The sequence below is a fragment of the Moschus berezovskii genome, chromosome 3 (assembly GCF_049115385.1).
Source record: "Moschus berezovskii isolate FMDL1 chromosome 3, NW_MosBer_1.0, whole genome shotgun sequence".
NCBI classification, from domain to species: Eukaryota; Metazoa; Chordata; class Mammalia; order Artiodactyla; family Moschidae; genus Moschus; species Moschus berezovskii.
This window is the reverse complement of record NC_142462.1, coordinates 115,150,672-115,172,374: the sequence shown is the minus strand read 5'-3', so window position 1 is coordinate 115,172,374 and position 21,703 is coordinate 115,150,672. Positions and strand designations below refer to the sequence as shown.

The following is a 21,703-nucleotide window of genomic DNA, read 5'->3' as shown; positions in this document are numbered from 1 at the left end:
TCAAGAAACACCTGGAGTAACTGGCAAATTTGGCCTTGGAGCACGGAATGAAGCAGGGCAAAGGTTAATAGAGTTTTGTCAAGAGAATGCACTGGTCATAGCAAACACCCTCTTCCAACAACACAAGAGAAGACTCTACACATGGACATCACCAGATGGTCAACACTGAAACCAGATTTATTATATTCTTCGCAACCAAAGATGGAGAAGCTGTATACAGTTAGCGAAAACAAGACCAGGAGCTGACTGTGGCTCAGATCATGAGCTCCTTATTGCGAAATTCAGACTTAAATTGAAGAAAGTAGGGAAAACCACTAGACCATTCCGATATGACTTCAATCAAATCCCTTATGATTATACAGTGGAAGTGAGAAATAGATTTAAGGGACTAGATCTGATTGATAGAGTGCCTGATGAACTCTGGACGGAGGTTCGTGACATTGTACAGGAGACAGGGACCAAGACCATCTCCATGGAAAAGAAATGCAAAAGAGCGAAATGGCTGTCTGAGGAGGCCTTACAAATAGCTGTGAAAAGAAGAGAAGCGAAAAGCAAAGGAGAAAAGGAAAGATATAAGCATCTGAATGAACAATATTAGGTGAATCATATTTCAATTTATATGATCCCATGTACATCAACTTATATCGATACATTCTGTAGATATGCAAATATAGCTGTGAATACACACATATATAAGTGCATTTGCATATGTAAACACATGCAGAGAGAGTGCATGAATATGCAGGTGCCCACAGCTGTGCAAGTGAGAGGTCTGCAAAGATGCACTCGGAAATACTGGTGGCGGATGCCCTTGGTTGATATCATTTTCGCTCTTCTCATCTGTTTAGCTCTTCTGTTTGCATTTTCTACCTTTCCCTTATAAATAGAAAGAATTTCAATGCTAGCACTCCCTAAATTGTGTTGAACACCTCCTGCTTTGCATTGGTTTTCATTTGATATTAGTCTATGAGACATTTGTCCTTTCTGTAGCCACAGTTCTGTCCATACCTGAGTACTCTGGCTCTGGTCAGTGTATCCAACTTGTCTGAGTGAAAGAGCCCTGAACTGGCTGCTAAACCATTCAGGTACTTTGTGACAATGACAATGTCTTCCTTGGTGGCTCAGATGGTAAAGAATCTGCTTGCAATGCAGGAGACCCAGGTTCAGTCCCTGGGTCAGGAAGATCCCCTGGAGGAGGGCATGGTGATCCACTCCAATATTCTTGCCTGGAGAATCCCATGGACAGAGAAACCTGGCGGTCTGCAGTCCATAGGGCTGCACAGAGTCGGACATGACTGAGCCCCTGAGCATGCACAGACTTGGATAGAACTGATTCCTGAGTTTACTTCCTGTTCTAACAATCTGCTTTTGAGTCTAAGCTACATGTCTTGGTAAGATTATTTGAACAGTAAGAGAGGGAATCCTTGGAATCACTGCCACTCTTGTTCCTCTCCTCCTCTTGATCCTGTGCTCCATGATTCAGTGACACAGAGATACACAGTCTGAATGTTAGCCGCCTACTTAACAGAATGTTAAGAACTCTAGATAATAACTGAGAACCTACTTTATAGCTCAGGGAAATCTACTCAGAGCTCTTGATGACCTAAGTGGGGAGGAAATACAAAAACGAAGGGATGTCTGTACGCGTAGAGCTGATTCACTTTGCTGTACAATAGCAACTAACACAACACTGTAAAGCAACTATACTTCAATAAAAATCAATTTTAGGGAAAGAGAAAAAATTGTTAAGAACTCACAATCCAGATTCCATCAAACTCTACTTGACTGTGGAAAAGCTCAAATTCATTTGTCCACCAAGCAGTACACTTAGGGTTGGTGTAATCAGGAAACACAGTTTTTCCAGGCCAGACCTGCAGGAAGAAAAGAAAATAATTAATCAGAGAAACTTAAATGAATACAGAGTAAAATAGAGTACTTTACAAAGAATTCATAATATGATTATGGCAACAGAGCTGCCCAGACATAGGTCATTTTCAGTTAAGGATGTGAAGCACTTCAAATACTTAGAATAATAGGCATTGTCAACTGACACTTGAAGAAAAGAAGTTATTAAAAAAAAAAAAAGATTAAATCATTGTTAATGTTCAACTCCCAATCCCGGGAATGATAAATGAGGGAATGGTGGTGGTTTAGTCACTAACTCCGGTCTGATCCTTGCAATCCCATGGACTGTAGCCCGCCAGGCTCCTCTGTCCATGGGATTTCCCAGACAAGAATATTGGAATGGGTTGCCAGTTCCTTCTCCAGGGGGTCTTCCCGACCCAGGGATCAAATCCCGGTCTCCTGCATTGCAGGTGGATTCTTTACTGACTGAGCACAGGGGAACCAAATGAGGAAGAGTACTGTGTAATTTCAACTGATGCATCACAAGTTGTATGTTCCAACCATCCATCACTCTTCTCTACTGTCTTCCTATCCACTTCCTGTCAGACACTATGCGCTCAGGTCAGCAGAGATATTAGAAGTGAAGCAGCAGATAATACTTCGATGGAAGACGAGGACAAATAGAAACTTGAGAAAGAACTAGTCAAACTTGTCAGATAACAGAAAAATTGAGTAAGAAAAGGAATGGAACAGTTCCACTGGATTTGAAAATAACAGTTGCCATTTGTCAGAGGAGGGACTGGGGAAGAAAGCATCCTGCGGTCAGCTAAAGAGCAAATGGGGAGTGAAGAGGGAAATATTCAGTATCTACGTCTATTGTTCAAAGGGACTTTGCTATGAAGGGAATGTAAGAGCTCAGATGGCTGGTAGGTATTTGGAGATGAAAGCACAAGGGCAAGTCGATCCCCAGCAAATATGACAACTGAAAATGTAAAACAAAACAATTATACATTCACACACACATATATATAACACAGCCACAGCCCCCACTACCAGCTCCTAGCTTCCCCATTAAGTTACCTCCCCAATGAGTGGAGTCACTCCATCTGAAGTATTCACCCATATCTTCATATCTGAACCCCTGTCATACGGGCCATAGGGATTACTTAGGGAAGAGTTGTTGGAGATGGCAGGATCCTAAGAAGGAGAAAAATACAGTGAGGAACCTAGCTTTAAGCCAGAGGCACTGGAAGGAGATTGGAAATTGGGGATGAGGTGGGAAGAGGGGGCTTCAATGACAAAGAAGAGCAAGGACCTGACGTGGGGGTAGTAGAGGACGCCCATACCACAATGATGACCAGTTTCTGTCCGTTATTGTGTAACTCTTTAACAAACTCAGGGAAGCCCTTGAAAGCTACTGGATCATAAGTGAAGTCCTTTCTTGCGTCCATGTAATCAATATCAGCGTGCTGAACATCCTGAAAGAATACACAAGGTCCACAATTTATGGGCCCATCCCTGGAATCAGATTAGCTGCATCACTCCACCTTGCTGTCTGGCCCTCTGGCATTAAAATCCAATCTAACAAACAAACCGCGACAATCACAAAAAAAATCACTAAGGCTGTCAAAACACATCCATTCCCTAAATGCTATGTCATCACAATAAAGGAGGGAAGGGGCTGTGTCTCCCACCCCCGCTCCCTCATTTGACTGTCCCATATTTTGTTTTGTCGCCTCTCTTCTAATTTGAACCTTCTTTGACATTTTTCTTTCCGAATCTTACTCTTAGGAAAACAGTGGAGCCCAGAAAGAAATTGACTCTTGCTCTAGGACCTTAATGTCTGCCTCCAAGGGCATGGGGTAGAGGAAAGAAGAGGATAAATCCAGAGAACTTTGGGCTTTTCCCTTTGCATCTCTTGCAAAACCTCACTACTCACTATATAATAGACACATTCAAGTGCAGTTATTTAAAACATAAAAATATGTTATTACACACATGTACTATATCCTTTTGCTCACTTAAACTAGGAAAATAAATGTCTTGAGAAGTAAAAAATGCAATATGTGAAATGTAATCAATACACTAAGCATAAGAAGATTTTACTATTAAAACATGTGGTAAGAAAAATAAAGAAACAGACTGTCTCCCAACCCCGTAATTGTGGTCTCTACGTACTATTTCCTGCTATAAAGAACCAGTTGCTTTATTTATTTATTTATTTTTTTTTTACCTTTAGGAGAACCAATTTTAGTTTATTTTTCATAATGTTTCAATTATACATACAATGAAAGCAATAACTAGAAGAATAATGACATGTTTGAGGTCATGACAATGTCAAAATGTTTGAATACTCTCTCTTTTGTTACTTAGATCTTTATAGACAGTAGTGAACAGTCTGAAAGCAGACCCATAGCCACTCTCTGAGTATTGGTAATCTAAATTACACAGGAAAGGGTGATTAGGATCTCAGGACAAAACAGATGGCACAATGAAGTTAAGAGTTTTGCGAGGAGGTTTCAGTGTAAAAGTTATTTGCAAATGTATGGGCAAGAAAAATATAAATAATAACCAGAATCTCTATTACAGAGGAGAATTCTTAGTCTCATAGTATTTAAATATATTAAATAGGGCTTCATATCAAATAAAATCTTTTTTTTTTTAGGTAATTAATTTATTTTTTATTGGAGGCAAATTATTTTACAATATTATATTGGTTGGTTTTGCCATACATTGATATGAATTTGCCCCGGGTTTACATAAGTTCCCCCTCCTGAACACCCCTCCCACCTCCCTCCTCCCTTTATCCTCCCTCTGGGTCATCCCCGCATGCCAGCCCCGAGCATCCTATAACATGCATTGACCCTGAACTAGTGATTCGTTTCACATATGACAACATACGTGTTTCAATGCCATTCTCCCAAATCATCCCACCCTCACCCTCTCCCATAGAGTCCCAAAGACTGTTCTAAGACTGTTCTATAACCAGTTGCTTTAAAGGAATGGTTGGCCCAACAAAACAATTTGGCATTCTGAATATGTAAAAATATTTTTATTATATATTAAAAAAAAAACCTCAAGAGGAGAAAGTATGAACAGATGTTCTTATTCCCCAATTCTTTTATTTTTGGAGCGTTTTTTGAAATCTTACATAAGGCAGCTGCGCAGCGCGGTTCCTCTCCACGACTTCTTTCATGTTATCTAGGGTCCCATAGTCATAACGACTGAGATGAAACCCAAGTGCCCAGTATGAGGGTAGAGCTGGCCGTCCAATGAGCTGAAAGAATGATGTAAAATGAAAGTTAGGAAATACTCCGCTTTTAAAAAATTTTATTCTGAGGATTAGTTTGGGGGCACAAAATGTACCCACTTCCCAACACACTATTTCCTTGATGTTAGATGCTAGTCTATTTTTCCAGCCCCTTTATAAATCATGGAGGGTAGGGTCAAATTGTAGTAGCACATTTGTAGCAGCTACTTATAATATTAACAGTATATGTTTATAAGTCACACTTATATTAAATTTCATTTTCCTGTGCTATTTAGGATTTCCTTAAACATAATCATGATATCATAAGTTTACCTCTAGATATTCTTGAACAACTTGTTCTGGAGTATTCCCCAAGAACACGTAGAAGTCGAGAATGCCCCCGATGGTGCGGTAAGTGACAGCTGGCGTGGGCTGGAGGAAAACCTCTTGAAGATTAAAAATGAAGCAAATAAACATTAGAATTTGTTCTGGAGTAATAATTACAAAGTTTTAGACCAGAAGATTCCCAATCATCTGAACACTAATGAAGTGATTTTAATACCTGGTTTTTGCATAAAAAGGGACAAACTCTGATGGTCAAAGTCCACCCTCACATCATGAGAGCGGTCAAAGCATTTGTTCTGTAGCAGATTTTCATACTGGTGACTGGAATATTTTCACTGTTATATCAGGATTTCATGAAAAAGCAACCAGTTTTGTGAAGGGGTTCAGAATAAGCCACCGTGGCATAAGAATGACTGTAAGTTGAAGATGTTTGAGTTTCTGAAATCCCTCATCAACCTAAACACAGAGCCTCTCATAAGCACTCTGCTGTCAGACTTCCCTGGTGGTCCGGTAGTTAAGACTTTGGCTTCCAATGCACGGGGTGTGAGTTTGATCCTTAATCAGGGAGCTAAGACTCCATATGCCTCACAGCCAAGACACCAAAACATAAAACAGAAACAGTTTGTAACAAATCCAATAAGGACTTTAAAAAGTGTCCACGTCAACAAAATCTTTAAAATTAAAAACTTCTAAGAAAAGAACTTAGTTGTCATAAACCCCCTACCCTAGAGCAAAACTAATGTTCTCTGAGACAATAAGCTGGCAGCACACCCAAACAGACATGGCCACAAGAATATCCAACTCCCACTATTCTCCTAAGGACTCTCTAATCTTTCCAAAAAGTCATTTGTTGTCCCATTAAATGCCCTCTCACCCCTTCAGGGAGTTATTTGTTTCATCCTAAGTAACTTTCTTCCTCTGCCTTATTAGGATGGTAATGTTGCTCAGTCATGGCTGACTCATTGCAACCCCATGGACTGTAGGCTGCTAGGCTCCTGTGCCCATGGAATTCTTCAGGCAAGAATGCTAGAGTGCATAGCCATTCCCTTTTCCAGGGGATCTTCCCAACCCAGGGACCGAACCCAGGCATTACAGGCAGATTCTTTACCATCTGAGCCAACAGGGAAACCCATAGGATGGTATGTAAATTCTAAGCCAAATTCTAACCACTCCTTTGAGCTACTTATTGAGTACTCTTGTGCAGATGTATGCCACACATGTAAATAAACTTGATCTTTCTCTTACTAACCTGTCTTTTGTCAGTTTGAGTCACAAGCCCCCAAATACCTAACTTAAGGCATTCACAACTACAGAACATGCTCTTCCAATCCCATTACCCACCATAACGACAGGAATATAACCCAGCTACACTCACAGAGGTCATAGCCTCAGCGGATCTCATATTGAGCAAGAGCCAAACTAAAACAATGTCAGAGATGATATTATAAATTCAAAATCTCTCTAAGCCCCCATTGCAATTCTCAAAGATGAAGTCTCCCCATCACCTTGATTTGCATTAGGGATAATGAAACTAGACTACCTCATAACACCATACACAAAAATAAATTCAAAATGGATTAAAGACTTAAATGTAAGGCCAGAAATTATAAAAGTCTTAGAAGAAAATATAGGCAGTACACTCCTTGACATAAATCACAGCAAGATCCTCTATGACCCATCTCCTAGGGTAACAAATAAACACAAAAATAAACAAATGAGACCTAATTAAACTTAAAAGCTTTTGCGCAGCAAAGGAAACTATAAACAAGGTGAAAAGACAGCCCTCAGAATGGGAGAAAATAATAGCAAATGAAACAACTAACAAAAGATTAATTTCCAAAATACAAAAGCAACTCATGCAGCTCAATAACAGGAAAACAAAAATCCCAGTCAAAAAGTGGGCAGAAGACCTAAAAAGATATTCCCACAAAGAAGACATACAGATGGCTAGTAAACACAAGAAAAGATGTTCAATGTCACTCATTATCAGAGAAATGCAAATCAAAACTACAATAGGGAATCACCTCACACTGGTCAGAATGGCCATCATCAAAAAATCTACAAACCATAAATGCTGGAGAGGATGTAGAGAAAAGGGAGCCCACCTGCACTGTTGGTGGGAATGTGAATTGACCAGCCACTATGGAGAACAGTATGGAGATTCCTTAAAAATCTAGGAATAAAACTACCATGTGAGCCAGCAATTCCACTACTGGGACATGCCTTGAGGAAACCACAACTGAAAAAGACATGCTCATTGCAGCACTCTGCAATAGCTAGAACGTGGACGCAACCTGGATGTCGACTGACAGATGAATGGATGAAGAAGTTGTGGCATATATTGTTGTCGTTGCTATTGCTGTTCAGTCGCCAAGTCGCGTCCGACTCTTCATGACCCCATGAACAGTAGCACACCAGGCTTCCCTGTCTCTCACCATCTCCTGGGGTTTGCCCCAGTTCATGTCCATTGAATCCATGATCCTTATTACCAGCCATAAGAAAAGAATGTATTTGAGTCAGTTCTAATGAGATGGGTGAACCTAGAGCCTATTTTACAGAGTGAAGTAAGTCAGAAAGACGAAAAGCAAATATCATATATTAATGCATATATGTGGAATCTGGAAAGATGGTACTGATGAACCCGTGTGCAATGGAGCAATGGAGATGCAGACAGAACAGACTCATGGACACAGTGGGAGGAGACGGTGGAGGAATGGAGTAGCATTGAAACATACACGTCACCACAGGTGAAACAGATAGCCAGCGGGAATTTGCTGTGCGATGCAGGGAGCTCAATGTGGTGCTCTGTGACTACTTAGAGGGGAGGGATGGAGTGGGCGGTGGGAGAGAGGTTCAAGGGGGTGGGGACATATGCACGCCTATGGCTGATTCTTGTTGATGTACGGTAGAAACCAACACAACATTGTAAAGCAATTATCCTCCAATTAAAAGGGAATAAATTTTTAAAAATCAATCTGGTCAGGCTTAGAGGGAAAGGTCACAGGATCCTAGATACTCTAAGCCTACTCAAATTGATTTCTGGTTCCTTTCAGTCACCTGAAACTGCACTTGTATCACCTCAGTCTATTCTTTGACTATCAGGTAGCTTAGAATCATCTAAGATTCGATTAGGTATATTAGAATCATCTTGTATCACTCGACTTATTCTCAAACAATTTGGTAAAAAAAAAAACCAGAGCCTAATTTTTCAAATTTCCAGTTCTTTGCAAACGGATACTCTTGTAAAATAACACAAAATGAAACACTGGAGAAAAGGTTCATGCTTGCACTTGGGTGCCATGGCAACGTTTACTTTCAGCGTCTGTATGTATCTTACTGTAGACCTGAAACTGATGCTGGGAGGGGTTGGGGGCGGGAGGAGACGGGGACGACAGAGAGTGAGACGGCTGCATGGCATCACCGACTCCATGGACATGAGTTTGAGTGAACTCCGGGAGTTGGTGATGGACAGGGAGGCCTGGCGTGCTGTGATTCCTGGGGTCATGGAGAGTCGGACACGACTGAGCGACTGAACTGAACTGAGACCTGAAACAGTCTGTGAACCTTCCACGAACCACACTTTGAGTGGCCCTGATCTAGTCCACTGAGTCTCAGTCGAGAAGACGGTGGCAATCAATATCCTATGCTGATCATCAGCTCTGGGATTCTGACACAACTCCTCTTCCCCTCTAGTGAGTGAATCATTGTCTTGGGATTCTATATGATAGTGCAAGCAGAAAAATAGTTAAGAATCATTGATCTGGTCTAAAACCTTCAAAGATAAGGGAGTGAGCTACTTTTTGGAATCCTATGATATTACCATGAGATCTGAAAATATTCTGCATGGCCTTCAACACTCACCCATGGTGTCTCAATGAAACATTCACTGCTCAGTTGTATCTCCTTGGTTAGGCTCAGCTATTAGAACAATTGGGTTTCCCGAGTGGTTCAATGTTAAAGAATTCACCTGCCAATGTAGGATATGCAAGACATGCAAGTTTGATCCATGAGGTGGGGAAATACCCTGGAGTAGGTAACGGCAACCCACTCCAATATTCTTGCCTGGAAAATCCCATGGATGAATAAGCCTGGCGGGCTACAGTTTATGGGTCACAAAGAGTTGGACACAGAGCATGCACACACTAAAAGAATTACCTGTTTTTTACCAAAGCTGATATTAACCCCTGTACTGGATGGCTGTCTGAGGAAGGAGAAAAATAAATTGATAGAAACCACCTTAGAATAGATTACAGGAAAGGTTAGTTGTTTTAACTCAAAAATAGAAAATTTTCCAACAGAGGCAAACAGACAAGAAAATCATAAGCTAGGAGAGGACACTCAACTCACGGCCACCATGGGTCAACAAGTAATGAAACAGGGGTGATACAATCAGAGAACATATGAAACCCTAAAGGGCACCATTCCTTTATCATGATGCTGTCAGAAAGGGACTGAAAGTCATTCTTAAGTACTTTTTTCATGAATATTCCTTTAGGCTTTTACCCATGGCATTGCTGTTTAGCAGAAACACTCCAAAGGACAATCCACTAGCATCTTCAAGGCATAGGAAGAACGTCTGTGCACCATACAAGTTAGTTCCATCCTGTAGAAAGACAATTAAAAATAAAAAATTTATAAACAAGCCCCACATGGCCAGAAATAGCTTAGGAAATCAGTATTAATCATACGAGAAATGGACAAAAGAACTTGTGGTCAAAGAAGACAGATTTCTAATACAAGGTCTATATTTGGTTGATGTTAATCAAATGAATTAGTATTTTATTATACAATGAGTCAGCTGTGAGAGCTTATGATATGTTAAGATGTAGGAGAACAGGAGTTTTGAAACTATAATTTGTAAAAGCTCTTCTCTATAGGTATCAAAAACAAACTTATGGTTACTGAAGGGGAAACTTGGTGGGGTGGAGAGGGATAAATCAGGAGCTTGGGATGAACATACACACATTACTATCTATGAGATAGATAACCAAAAAGGATCTACAGAGAATCTACTCAGTATTTTGTGATAATCTATATGAGAAAAGAATGAATATATGTATATGCATAATTGAATCACTTTTCTATACACCTGAAACCTACACAACACTGTAAATCAACTGTACTCCAATAATTTTTTTAAAAAAGCAGCTCTCCTCTCAAACAGGCTTGACCTTGACTCAGAGAGGTTTGACCTAACCCCACCTGCAAAAACTCCATCAAGTCCTAATACAAATCAGTTCAGTTCAGTCGCTCAGTTGTGTCCAACTCTTTGCAACCCCATGGACTGCAGCACACCAGGCCTCCCTATCCATCACCAACTGCTGGAGTTTACCCAAACTCATGTCCATTGAGTCAGTGATGCCATCCAACCATCCCATCCTCTGTTGCATATAAATCAGGCACCATTTAATTTGCAACTAGATGGAGCTCTATTTAAGATATCTGGTCTTCTAGTCTTTACAAGAGTAAACATTAGAACTTGAGCTGGGCTTCTAGACTTGAGAACAGTCGTTCTCAACCTCGGTCACATTCCATCTCAATTAAAACAGAATCTCTGGAGACAGAAGCAGGCAGCGATAGTTTGTTGAATTTCCCAGGGTGTTTCCAAATTGTAATCATGTTTGAGAATCACTCCTCTGGGACAGTATGTCTCAAAATTTGGCGTGCATAAAAATTACAAAGGAACTTAATTTAACTGTGGGTTCTAATTTAGTAGTTAGAAGAGAGAGCTGAGAGCCCAAATTTCTCATGTGGCATTTCCTGTACTGCATACTTCAAGCAGGAGGGATCTTAGCTCCTTATTAAACAAGCCTCAGCAGCCATATCCCAGATGACCTGCTCTGAATCAACACCTGTCCTGTTTTTCTGATAGGATGCGGTATGGTGAGGAGCATGGGCCAGGGGTTAGATCTTATCTCTGTTCCTTACAAGCTATTTTTTGTTATTGTGTTTGTTGTTTAGTAGTTAAGTCATTTAATAAATTATTCCTCTAATTTCCTTTCATCTAGTCTCTAGTTCTGCTTAATCAGGAAAGTTGCTGAACAAAACCTGAATGTAGCATTGCTGAGTCTAGAAAATATCTCTCCTTTGAATTATAGCGGTGAAAACAAAACAAAGAAAAAAATAATAACAACAATGAAACTTTATTCCTTCTATTCTCTCACTGCCCCAAACATTCTTCAAGGAAAGAATGATTGATACAGAATTTCAGTTGATATTTTATCCTATTTTGCTGACAAACCTGGTAAGTTGGTGATTTGTAAAAGTCAACTTAACGTGGTGATCAGAACCAACATATTGTGCAGAATCAATACTGGTTTTCTCCACAACTAGTTAGTTCAAAAGGAAATTAAAATAAAAGTAGTTGGTATTTATTGAGCACTTTCTATGTGGCAGACACCCTTCTAGAGACTCTATATGTATCTGTTCATTTAATCACCATCACAACCCTATGAAGTAAATATACTACTGCCATGTTATGAAAGGGGAACTAAAGACAGAGGGGAAACCTGCCCAGAACCACATAATTGGTGAGTGCTGTTGCTATTGTTCAGCCATCAAATCATGTCTAACTCTTTGTGACCCCATGACTGCAGCACATCAGGCCTGCTGCCCCTCACCATCTCCTGGAGTTTGCCCAAGTTCATGTCCATTGAATTGGTTATGCCATCCAGTCATCTCATCCTCTGTTGCCCTCTTCTGCTACTGGTGAGTAGCAATGCCAGAATTCAGACCCGGTAGCCTCACCCTAGCAGCTTATTCCTAACCTTTATACTGTACTGCATGTACATCTCTTCATGACAAATAGATGGGGAAACAATGGAAACAGTGAGAGACTTTATTTTGGGGGGCTCCAAAATCACTGCAGATGGTGACTGCAGCCATGAAATTAAAAGACACTTGCTTCTTGGAAGAAAAGCTATAACCATCCTAGACAGCATATTAAAAAGCAGAGACGTTATTTTGCTGACAAAGGCCCATCTAATCAAAGCTATGGTTTTTCCAGTAGTCATGTATGGATGTGAGAGTTGGACCATAAAGAAGGCTGAGCACCAAAGTATGGATGCTTTTGAACTGTGGTGTGGGAGAAGACTCTCGAGAGTCCCTTGGCCTGCAAGATCAAACCTGTCCAGCCTAAAGGAAATCAAACCTGAATACTCATTGGAAGGACTAATGGTGAACCTGAAGCAAATGACTGACTCATTTGAAAAGACCCTGATGCTGGAAAAGATTGAAGGCAGGAAGAGAAGGAGACGACACAACATGAGATGGTTGGATGGCATCACCGACTCGATGGAAATGAGTCTGAGCAAGCTCCAGGAGTTGGTGATGGACAGGGAAGCCTGGTGTGCTGCAGTTCATGGGGTCACAAAGAGTTGGACACGACTGAGCAACTGAACTGAACTGTACTGCTAGGAGAGACATTCGTGAAGAGGCTCTGGTACTCAGCGAAGGGGCCCATCTGAAAGCTTACCCCATTGGGGGTTGTGTCCCTGGCAAAGATGGGCCAGGTCTTCCAGTTCATGTCATGCCGGTACTGCTGGTGCACGTGTTCACCCAGCCCGTACACGTTGGCACTGGGCAGTCGGATGGAGAGCTGCAGGAACTGCTGGGCAAACAGCAGGGGCCCGACGCTGGAGTCAAACCTGGACACAGGTGGAAAACGTGGGACAGGTGGGCAAGTGGTGTGGAGAGAATGCAGCTGCTTAGAAAACTGTTCTCACAGCTCAAAGATTCAGGGTGCTGTGCTGTGCTGTGCTCAGTCGCTCTGCTGTGTCCACCTCTTTGTGACCCCACGGAGTGTAATCCACCGGGCTCCTCCACCCATGGGACTGTCCAGGCAAGAATACTGGAGGGGGTTGCTGTTTCCTTCTCTAGGAGATCTTCCCAACCCAAGGACGGGACCCAGGAATCTCCTGCACTGGGGACTAGATTGGATCTCCTGCATTGGATTATTTACCACTAATGCCACCTCGGCCGAGAAGGCAGTGGCACCCCACTGCAGTACTCTTGCCTGGAAAATCCCATGGATGGAGGAGCCTGGTGGGCTGCAGTCCATGGGGTCACTAAGAGTCAGACACGACCAAGCAACTTCACTTTCACTTTTCCCTTTCACGCATTGGAGAAGGAAATGGCAACCCACTCCAGTGTTCTTGCCTGGAGAATCCCAGGGACGGGGGAGCCTGGTAGGCTGCCGTCTATAGAGTCGCACAGAGTCGGACACGACTGAAGTGACTTAGCAGCAGCAGCAGCAACGCCACCTGGGAAGCCTTCAAAGACTCAATGCTCCCTGTTTAATCAGCTCCATTTGCCCTCCTGTGATATTTTCCAGTGGATAACAAGAAAGAGATCAGGTACCATTTGGCACATTTCTTAGATTTGTCCCCCTAATACTCTATTATGTGATCAGATTATTCTTACATTATAGTAGACGCTCCACAGAGAGCTACTGGTGCATAGGTGTTAGAAAGGTGGGAAGAAAAAAAAGGGACAGTAAAGAGGAAAAATGACCTAATGGAAGGAAGAAAAATAAAAGGACACAGCCCAGTGCCTGGCCTATAATAAATGCTTAGTAATAACAGAGGAGGAGGAGGAGAAAGAGCAATAGTGGAGCAGGAGGAAAGAAAGAGGCAGAAAGGCAGAGAAAAGTATGCATTTGAAGGTGGAGAGTTTGGTCACCATCAGTGAGCTTACAACCTTCTAGAATATTAGAGAAAGGCATTCTTTTTCAGGTTTGCAACCCTCCCTCCTCCATAACCTTCAGACTCAGCTCTCTAGGTAAGTTTCCAAAACTTACAGAACACGATTGTTGCTCGTCCTGATCACTTTGATGCCAAATGGCTGTTTGGAGACCTCAACTTTATACGTCAAGGAAGAGGCAGCATTTCCTGTGAAGGGTTGCACGTGTTCATGGGGCACTTCGTATCTGTTCTGGTTTTGGTCAGTTAACTGTTCAGAGAGGTTAGCAAATAAAAGCCAAAATGAAAACGTCTCTACTTTCTCTAAAACAGAAGCATGCCTACCAACACCATGCTTCCCAACACCTATGCTCCTGGCACTGGAATCTGGGCAGCAGATGACATTCTAATCTGAAATTATATCACCCAATTCAGATGTTTAACGCTTGGACATAAGTTAGTCTTTAGGTAGAAACAAACACTGTAAGTCTGCAGACACGACTTATCTCTAGAATTTTCAAAGCTGTGATCATTCTTTTCTTCCCCTCCCTACCACGTTTCACATGGAATCAAGGGAAAATGCATGAAAGCCAAAACTCACCAGTGAACCCTATAATATATATCTGGAAACTTATCACACTGAGGGAAGGCGATAGGTACCTTCAACATACAGGTGCTAAGTAAGAAAATGACAGTAGAGAAAAATACTAGCAAATTTTTCTCTTTTGTAGTAACTGTAGTCCTCAGGAAGGGAACAAGAACCTCTCAAAAATTTTTCTAAATAAGCAGGTATCATCTGATACCACTTATATGTAGAACCTAAAACATGACACAAATGAATGTATTTACAAAAGAAAAAGACACAAAGACACAGAAAACAAACTTATGGTTACCAAACGGGAAAGGGGGTTGAGGAGGGATAAACTAGGAATTTGGGATTAGCAAATGAGATCTATAATACATAACATATATTAACATATATATAATACATAACAAAACTATAATATACAGCATAAAAATTAAGAACAAGGTCCTACTGTAGAGCACAGGGAACTATATTCAATATCTTGTAATAAACTGTAATAGAAAATAATATGAAAAATATAAATACACAAACTACAACCTTGAAGTGGAAACGGTTAGATGTCTGGTATTCTGCTGTGAGAAGGACATTGTTGACATCATTTCCAAACAGAGATGGAGAAGACAACCTTTGCAGCTGGGCTGTGAATCCTAATGTGAAAAAGGAAGAGAGTTTTCAGAGCCAGCTGTGTAAATTCACAAACAACAGCCGCATACATGTTAAGCTTTGTGTCAAAGGGACTGGCGAAAAGCCTTTACTCTCCTCAGAAGAGGAGACACAGATGTGGACCTCTTCATACACACATACCACGTTGGACCAGGTTCTGAAGCTAGGTATTGCTATTACCTTATTCAAAAGCTATGCCTCTCTTCTCCAAAATCTGAATAGAAACATCCCTCTCCTTCCATCAGCCCGTCAGTCACTCCTACACCCTTTACACTCTCAGTCCTCGATGTGTTCAAATCCATTATTCCCTCTCTGTTGTCTTCATGCTACATCACAGGTGATCGTAGGCACCAATGCCATCTCCTTAGTTAGGTGACACCCCAGATGAGAATCCAGACCTTATTAGAAAAGTCCATTGGGCCAAGAGGCCCTGGAGGAAGAGCACGCCTCTTCCTTTATGCTAAGAGCCTCCCCCAAGTGGTCAACTTCTGTTATCCCCAGAATGTTCATTATTATGGCTGCATTTTAAGATGGGAGAAAAGAAGGGGGGATGTTTAGTCCATGAACAGTGACACCAACTAGCTAATTTTAACAAAATGTTGATAAAATTGGAATTGTTTCCATATCATTAAATTTGCATTGTATTAAGAGTCATTGGTAGTCTCAGAGGTGACTGAGTCCAAAACTCTCTCTTTAAAAGTTAGAAACTTGGGGAATGAAGAGATCATGATGTATGGACAAGGTTACATAAGGAAATGGCAACCCACTCCAGGAATCTTGCCTGAAAAATCCCACGGACAGAGGAGTGTGGTGGGCTGCAATCCAAGGGGTCACAAAGAGTCGGACCCAACTGAACGCTCCAGGACAGAGACAGGAATAGGACGTGTCTCCCAACTCTTAAGACAGAGGGTGATCTGTTCCCTTGATGCCAAAATAGATTCCAGTCCATGCTTGAAGGCAGTGCCCATCCTATCATAGGCGCTGTGCATACAGAGCAACACCCTGCCTGCGGCTACAGCTCTCTGCTGCAGTGTACAAAGCCACCCTCCAGAGGGCCTGGAGTTCCTTCTCCAGGGCACAGCTCGGCTTACCTGCGTTTGTGTTCACGAGGTCGCCCCCTACTTGATAGCCGTGACTCTTAGAATAGTAGCACCAGGGCATACTTATGGCTCCCTGAGGTCTCCAGCAGCAGCCACGCTGGTCACAGGTAGCCTGAAGTAAGAGATCAGGCAGAGTAACTCCATTCATTGATCAACACGATCGGAGCTTGTGGTCTCATGAACCTTGTTTTACAAATAAGTAACCTGATAGAGGAATTGTGCTGCAGCCCTGTCAATGCAGTGTTTGCCCTCAAAACTCATTTTTCTGGCCTCTTTCTTTGTTATTGTTATCATGTAACAGTATATGGTTGCAGTGCATTCTATACCTCTCATCAGAATAAAACTGATAAATTTATTTAAAGATTCTAAACTTTAATATAGTTCTACCACCAGTAAGCCAAAATGACAAATGCAGCTTCATTAATTTTGGTTTTGGCTTTTTAAAAAAACACTTTGCAATTAACTTTATTCAGAAGCTTTGAAATCAAAGTAAATTTGCTTTGACTTTCAACTGTGTATATTATATATCTGTGTATTTAGTGAAATATATATATACATCTTTATATATAGTCTCTCAATTCATCCCAAGGCAGAAAGCAACTGTTCCACGAAACCCAAATAGATTCTAATTCTTATTTTAAAAAGTTACCTGCCTTTAACTATAATTAATGACTCAATCACATGGATACTACAGGCTACCCAGGTGGCACAAGTGGTAAAGAGCCCTCCTGCCAAAAGGAGAAACATGAGAGATGTGACTTTGATCCCTGGGTCGGGAAGATCCCCTGGAGAAGGAAATGGCAACCCACTCCAGTATTCTTGCCTGGAAAAGCCCACGCACAGAGGAGCCTGGCAGGCTAGAGTCTGTATGGTCACAAAGAGTAGGACATGACTGAAGTGACTCAGCCTGCATGCACATGGATAACTAAATACAATCTCTTTCTCATGTCAACTAATCTGGAAGAAGCAGTCAAATTAAATACAACAAAGTGCAAAGAAAGTGCTCCTCTTGAAGAGTAATAATCAAATATTATAGCAAAAATAATAGGTTGTAGCTTCCAAGAGCAGATTACAGAGTCTCCTGTCTTACTCCCTGTCTTTCCCTTGTTCTGTTGGAGCTCTCACTCTGGGAGAAGTGAGGTGCTGGGCTGCAGAGTGCCCCACGTGCTGAGGAACTGAGGGACGTCTCTGGCCAACACCCAGCAAGGAACTCAGGCCCTCAGCCCAGCCCTCCTTGAGCAGCTGCATTCTGCTAACAATTACAGTAATCACAACACGTTCCCTTGGAAAGGATCGTCCCTCCGTCCCAGCAGACACCTCAACCACAGTGTGTCAGGAGCCTGTTGGCCAAGAGTACCCAGATACACGAAGGCCAGATTTCTGACCATAGAAACTGTGAGGAAATAATGTTTGCTGTGCCAAGCCATTATTTTGGAGATAATTTCTTCCACAGCAACAGATAGCGAACACACCCTGCTACATTATTTTACAGATGAAGAACCTCAGGCCACAGAACTCAGAGTTCACAGGGGTGACGTGATTCGCCAAAGCTCACTAAGCTAGCTATTGAGAAGGCAAGGGTCAGAATTTCATTCTCTTGCTCTCTGTTTCCTTGTTTCTATAGTCTGGGTTAAGTATCTGCTGAACATACTTTCAGGGGGCTATGGGAATGCTTCATGAATGCAAAACACACAAAAATTGCTTAGATATATAAACAATTAGATCTAATCAAATGCTAATTTTTATGCTAATAATGATATTAAGCATCAAAAAATGGTCTCCATCTATGGTTTCTGTTGCTATGGAATCAGGCTTCATTGTGAACTCAACTAGTCCACAGGTTTTGTTTTTTCTTTTCAAAACCCATTCAGGTGAAACTTCAGTATAACAGGAAAAGAGAAAGGTGTTGAAAAGAGTGTTAAGTAGAATGGTTTCAGGATGCTCCCCAGAGCTTAATAATCTCTTCATTGAACTGGAAAGGGCAAAGATCAAAGAATGGCCCAGGCAGCAGAAGTGTTGGCTGCCTGGAAACCCCAGGCCCTGCAGCTGAGCTAAGCAGTGATGAGAAGCAGTGTGGGAAGAAGCAGTGCCCAGGCACACCGACAGGAGAGTGAAGAGCATGCAAAATATCGGAAATGAGTTGCAGAGAAAAGCTACAAAAGAGACAACACGAACAGGATTGAAGGCGCACAAAAAGAATCAGACCTAAACCCAAGACACAAAACACCCCCTTGAAGTCGAACCTGAGAATTAAAATTTAAGAGAAACTGCCAAAATAATATAGGGTGTATCATGCCCAATACAGTACTGAGGGGAAAAAATTCTCAATGCAAAAAATAAGGAAAGAAAACATGTATGTGGAAGTGAAGGTGAGCGGGGAGCAGTACATGAGAAAAAGAACAAGTGGAAAACACGAAATGAGACTGTAGTTTTTCAGGTCAATTACTATATGGCTTAAATAATTAATTTAGAAAACAAAGATTATCTGATTACATTTACAGAAATACATTCAGCTGAAGTTGCTTATAGACAGCACACCCAAAATTTAAGCTTACAAAAGCACAGAAAATGGGGGAAACAGCTATGTGAGAAGAATACTAAGCAAAGGCTAGAACAACTATAGTAATAGCTGACAAGTAGACTTCAAGTAAATATTCATTATTAGGGAGACACAGAGTCACTATATGAAGATGAAAGCTCACCAGGAAGATATGACATCTCAAACCTGACATACACCTGATAATAAAGGTTCTAAGTATTTACAGGAAAAAAATTTAAAGAATCAAAATGGAAACCCGAAAAAGATATTAATTATATCATGGAATAGTTTTAAAGAGCTCCCTCAGTAATTGATAGATAAAGTAGACATAAAAGTAAAGCTACTTCGCTTTTTGCTTAATAGATGCATACAGGCTCCTACACTAAGACAGAGGGGAACACTGGCTTGAACTCAGAGATGATGAGAAACCAGGTGCTGAAGACACTGTTTATGACCTAGTCGAGCTCTGCTCCACCTGAGTCTTTCTTCTCCAACCCTCAATCCTTCTTAACATTTAGAGAGAGAGGGAAACAAACAAAAACGCAAGTATTTAGTATCATAGACAAACTTGAAAGAAAAAAGAAACATAGAATCCAGTCTTATCCATGAATGTAAAAACCTAAGAGCACACACCTAGACAGCATATTAAAAAGCAGAGACATTACTTTGCCAACCAAGGTCCGTCTAGTCAAGGCTATGGTTTTTCCAGTGGTCATGTATGGATGTGAGAGTTGGACTGTGAAGAAAGCTGATTGCCAAAGAATTGATGCTTTTGAACTGTGGTGCTGGAGAAGACTCTTGAGAGTCCCTTGTACCGCAAGGAGATCCAACCAGTCCATTCTAAAGGAGATCAATCCTGGGTGTTCATTGGAAGGACTGATGCTAAAGTTGAAACTGCAATACTTTGGCCACCTCATGCAAAGAGTTGACTCACTGGAAAAGACTCTGATGCTGGGAGGGATTGGAGGCAGGAGGAGACGGGGACGACAGAGAATGAGATGGCTGGATGGCATCGCCGACTCGACAGACGTGAGTTTGAGTGAACTCCGGGAGTTGGTGGTGGACAGGGAGGCCTGGCGTGCTGTGGTTCATGGGGTCGCAAAGAGTCAGACACGACTGAGGGACTGAACTGAACTGACTGAAGAGCACACAGGTTTAACAACAGAAATCACACATATTAAATAAAGAGCGGGTGGTGTTTCTCCTAGAAACACAAGAATTGTTTAACGCTAGGAAACCCACTGTATAATCTGTCATGACTTATTAAAGGAAGTACACAATACATCCTTTAAGTTGATCAGTTATTCAAGATAAAATTCTTGGCAAACTGAGAATAAAAGTAAGTTTCTTAGTTGGGTAATGGGTATCTACCTAAAACCTATAATAAGCATCTCACTAAATGTGAAATGTTAGAAACATTCCCTTTAAAATCAGAAAAAAAAAAAGGTAGATGACCCATATCTTTGACCTATTATAATTAAATATGTATAGGAGGTCCTAACACTACAAGACTAATAAGACAAGAAAAGCAAATTCGCTGTATGACTCAGGGAACTCAAACTGGGACTTTGTGACAACAGAGAGGGGCAGGATGGGGTGGGAGGTGGGAGGGAGGTTCTAAAGGGGGAGGACATACCTATATCCATGGGTATAGGATATAGGATACCTATAGCCTATATCAACATGATTCATGTTGATGTATGGCAGAAACCAACACAATATTGTAAAGCAATTATCCTTCAATTAAAAATAAATATGTTTTAAAAAGAAATATAAATTAATTAATTTTTTAAAAATTGTAAAACAAAAGGATGAAGCTAAGATGTCATTATTTCCTGACATAATACTGTGCAATTAAAATGCAAGAAAATTGATAGAAATAAATTTATACTAAATAAGTTGATTATTATATTAGATCTTCTGTTTTCTTTTAAAGTTATAATTTTTTTTCCCTTTTTTGCTTTTAGTGTTCCTGGAATTGTTCCTCGAGATTGAGCTTGATTACACTAAAACATGAAACATCTGTTCATTAAGACAACATAAAATAGGTTAACACCACCTCATAACAGCAGAAGACATTTGGAACATTTATAATAAAAACAAGGAAGAAAATCTAGAATAAGGTGAGCAAGAAATGTGTCCAAACCAGAATGAGTTGAAAATAATTTACTGATAAGACTACATATGCCTTGGAATGTGTTGATCATTAGGTCATTAGGAAGCAGCAGATCTAAGATTAAACTGAAAACTCAGGACCTCAGCAACGGTAGCATTTATAAAAGATGGAAAGCAAGGTTGCAAGGACAAACGCAAACAGGCGAGAAGGGAGAGTCAGCATGAGTGACTCAGGATTAGCCATCTCCTGCCGCCGGGGGGAAAGGGTCCACAGGGGACCGTGCTCATCCAGCCCTGCCAACCATCCTGCATCAGGTGCTGGTTCCTCTAACCCTCCATCCCTCCATCCTATTCTTCCTATTCTGTCCAGTGGCTCTCCACATGCTTCATGTTTACCAATGCCTACTCTGATCAAAATCAGAATGTATAAAACGGCTGCATGTCTCTGACACATGTGGCATCAGGAGATGGGGTCTACCGCCTTTCACACTGAATCTGGGCTGGCCCCTGACTGATTCGAGCAACAGAGTGTAAGAAAAGTGAAGCTACATACGCACCAGGTCTCATCTTGCCTTTAGAGGC

General features: G+C 41.3%; 1 protein-coding gene across 1 annotated transcript in view; it reads right to left on the bottom strand.

Moving 5' to 3' along the window:
- MGAM (maltase-glucoamylase) overlaps window positions 1-21,703 on the bottom strand; it is a 102,740-nt gene that overhangs the window by 59,219 nt on the left and 21,818 nt on the right. The window contains exons 4-13 of the mRNA XM_088834699.1: window positions 16,459-16,579; window positions 15,242-15,351; window positions 14,238-14,389; window positions 12,915-13,086; window positions 9,944-10,043; window positions 5,429-5,541; window positions 4,997-5,122; window positions 3,192-3,323; window positions 2,926-3,042; window positions 1,758-1,871 (exon numbers count right to left, since the gene is read on the bottom strand). Of these exons, the coding sequence (XP_088690825.1) occupies window positions 1,758-1,871; window positions 2,926-3,042; window positions 3,192-3,323; window positions 4,997-5,122; window positions 5,429-5,541; window positions 9,944-10,043; window positions 12,915-13,086; window positions 14,238-14,389; window positions 15,242-15,351; window positions 16,459-16,579 (1,257 nt within the window). The remainder of the gene's footprint in view (window positions 1-1,757; window positions 1,872-2,925; window positions 3,043-3,191; window positions 3,324-4,996; window positions 5,123-5,428; window positions 5,542-9,943; window positions 10,044-12,914; window positions 13,087-14,237; window positions 14,390-15,241; window positions 15,352-16,458; window positions 16,580-21,703) is intronic.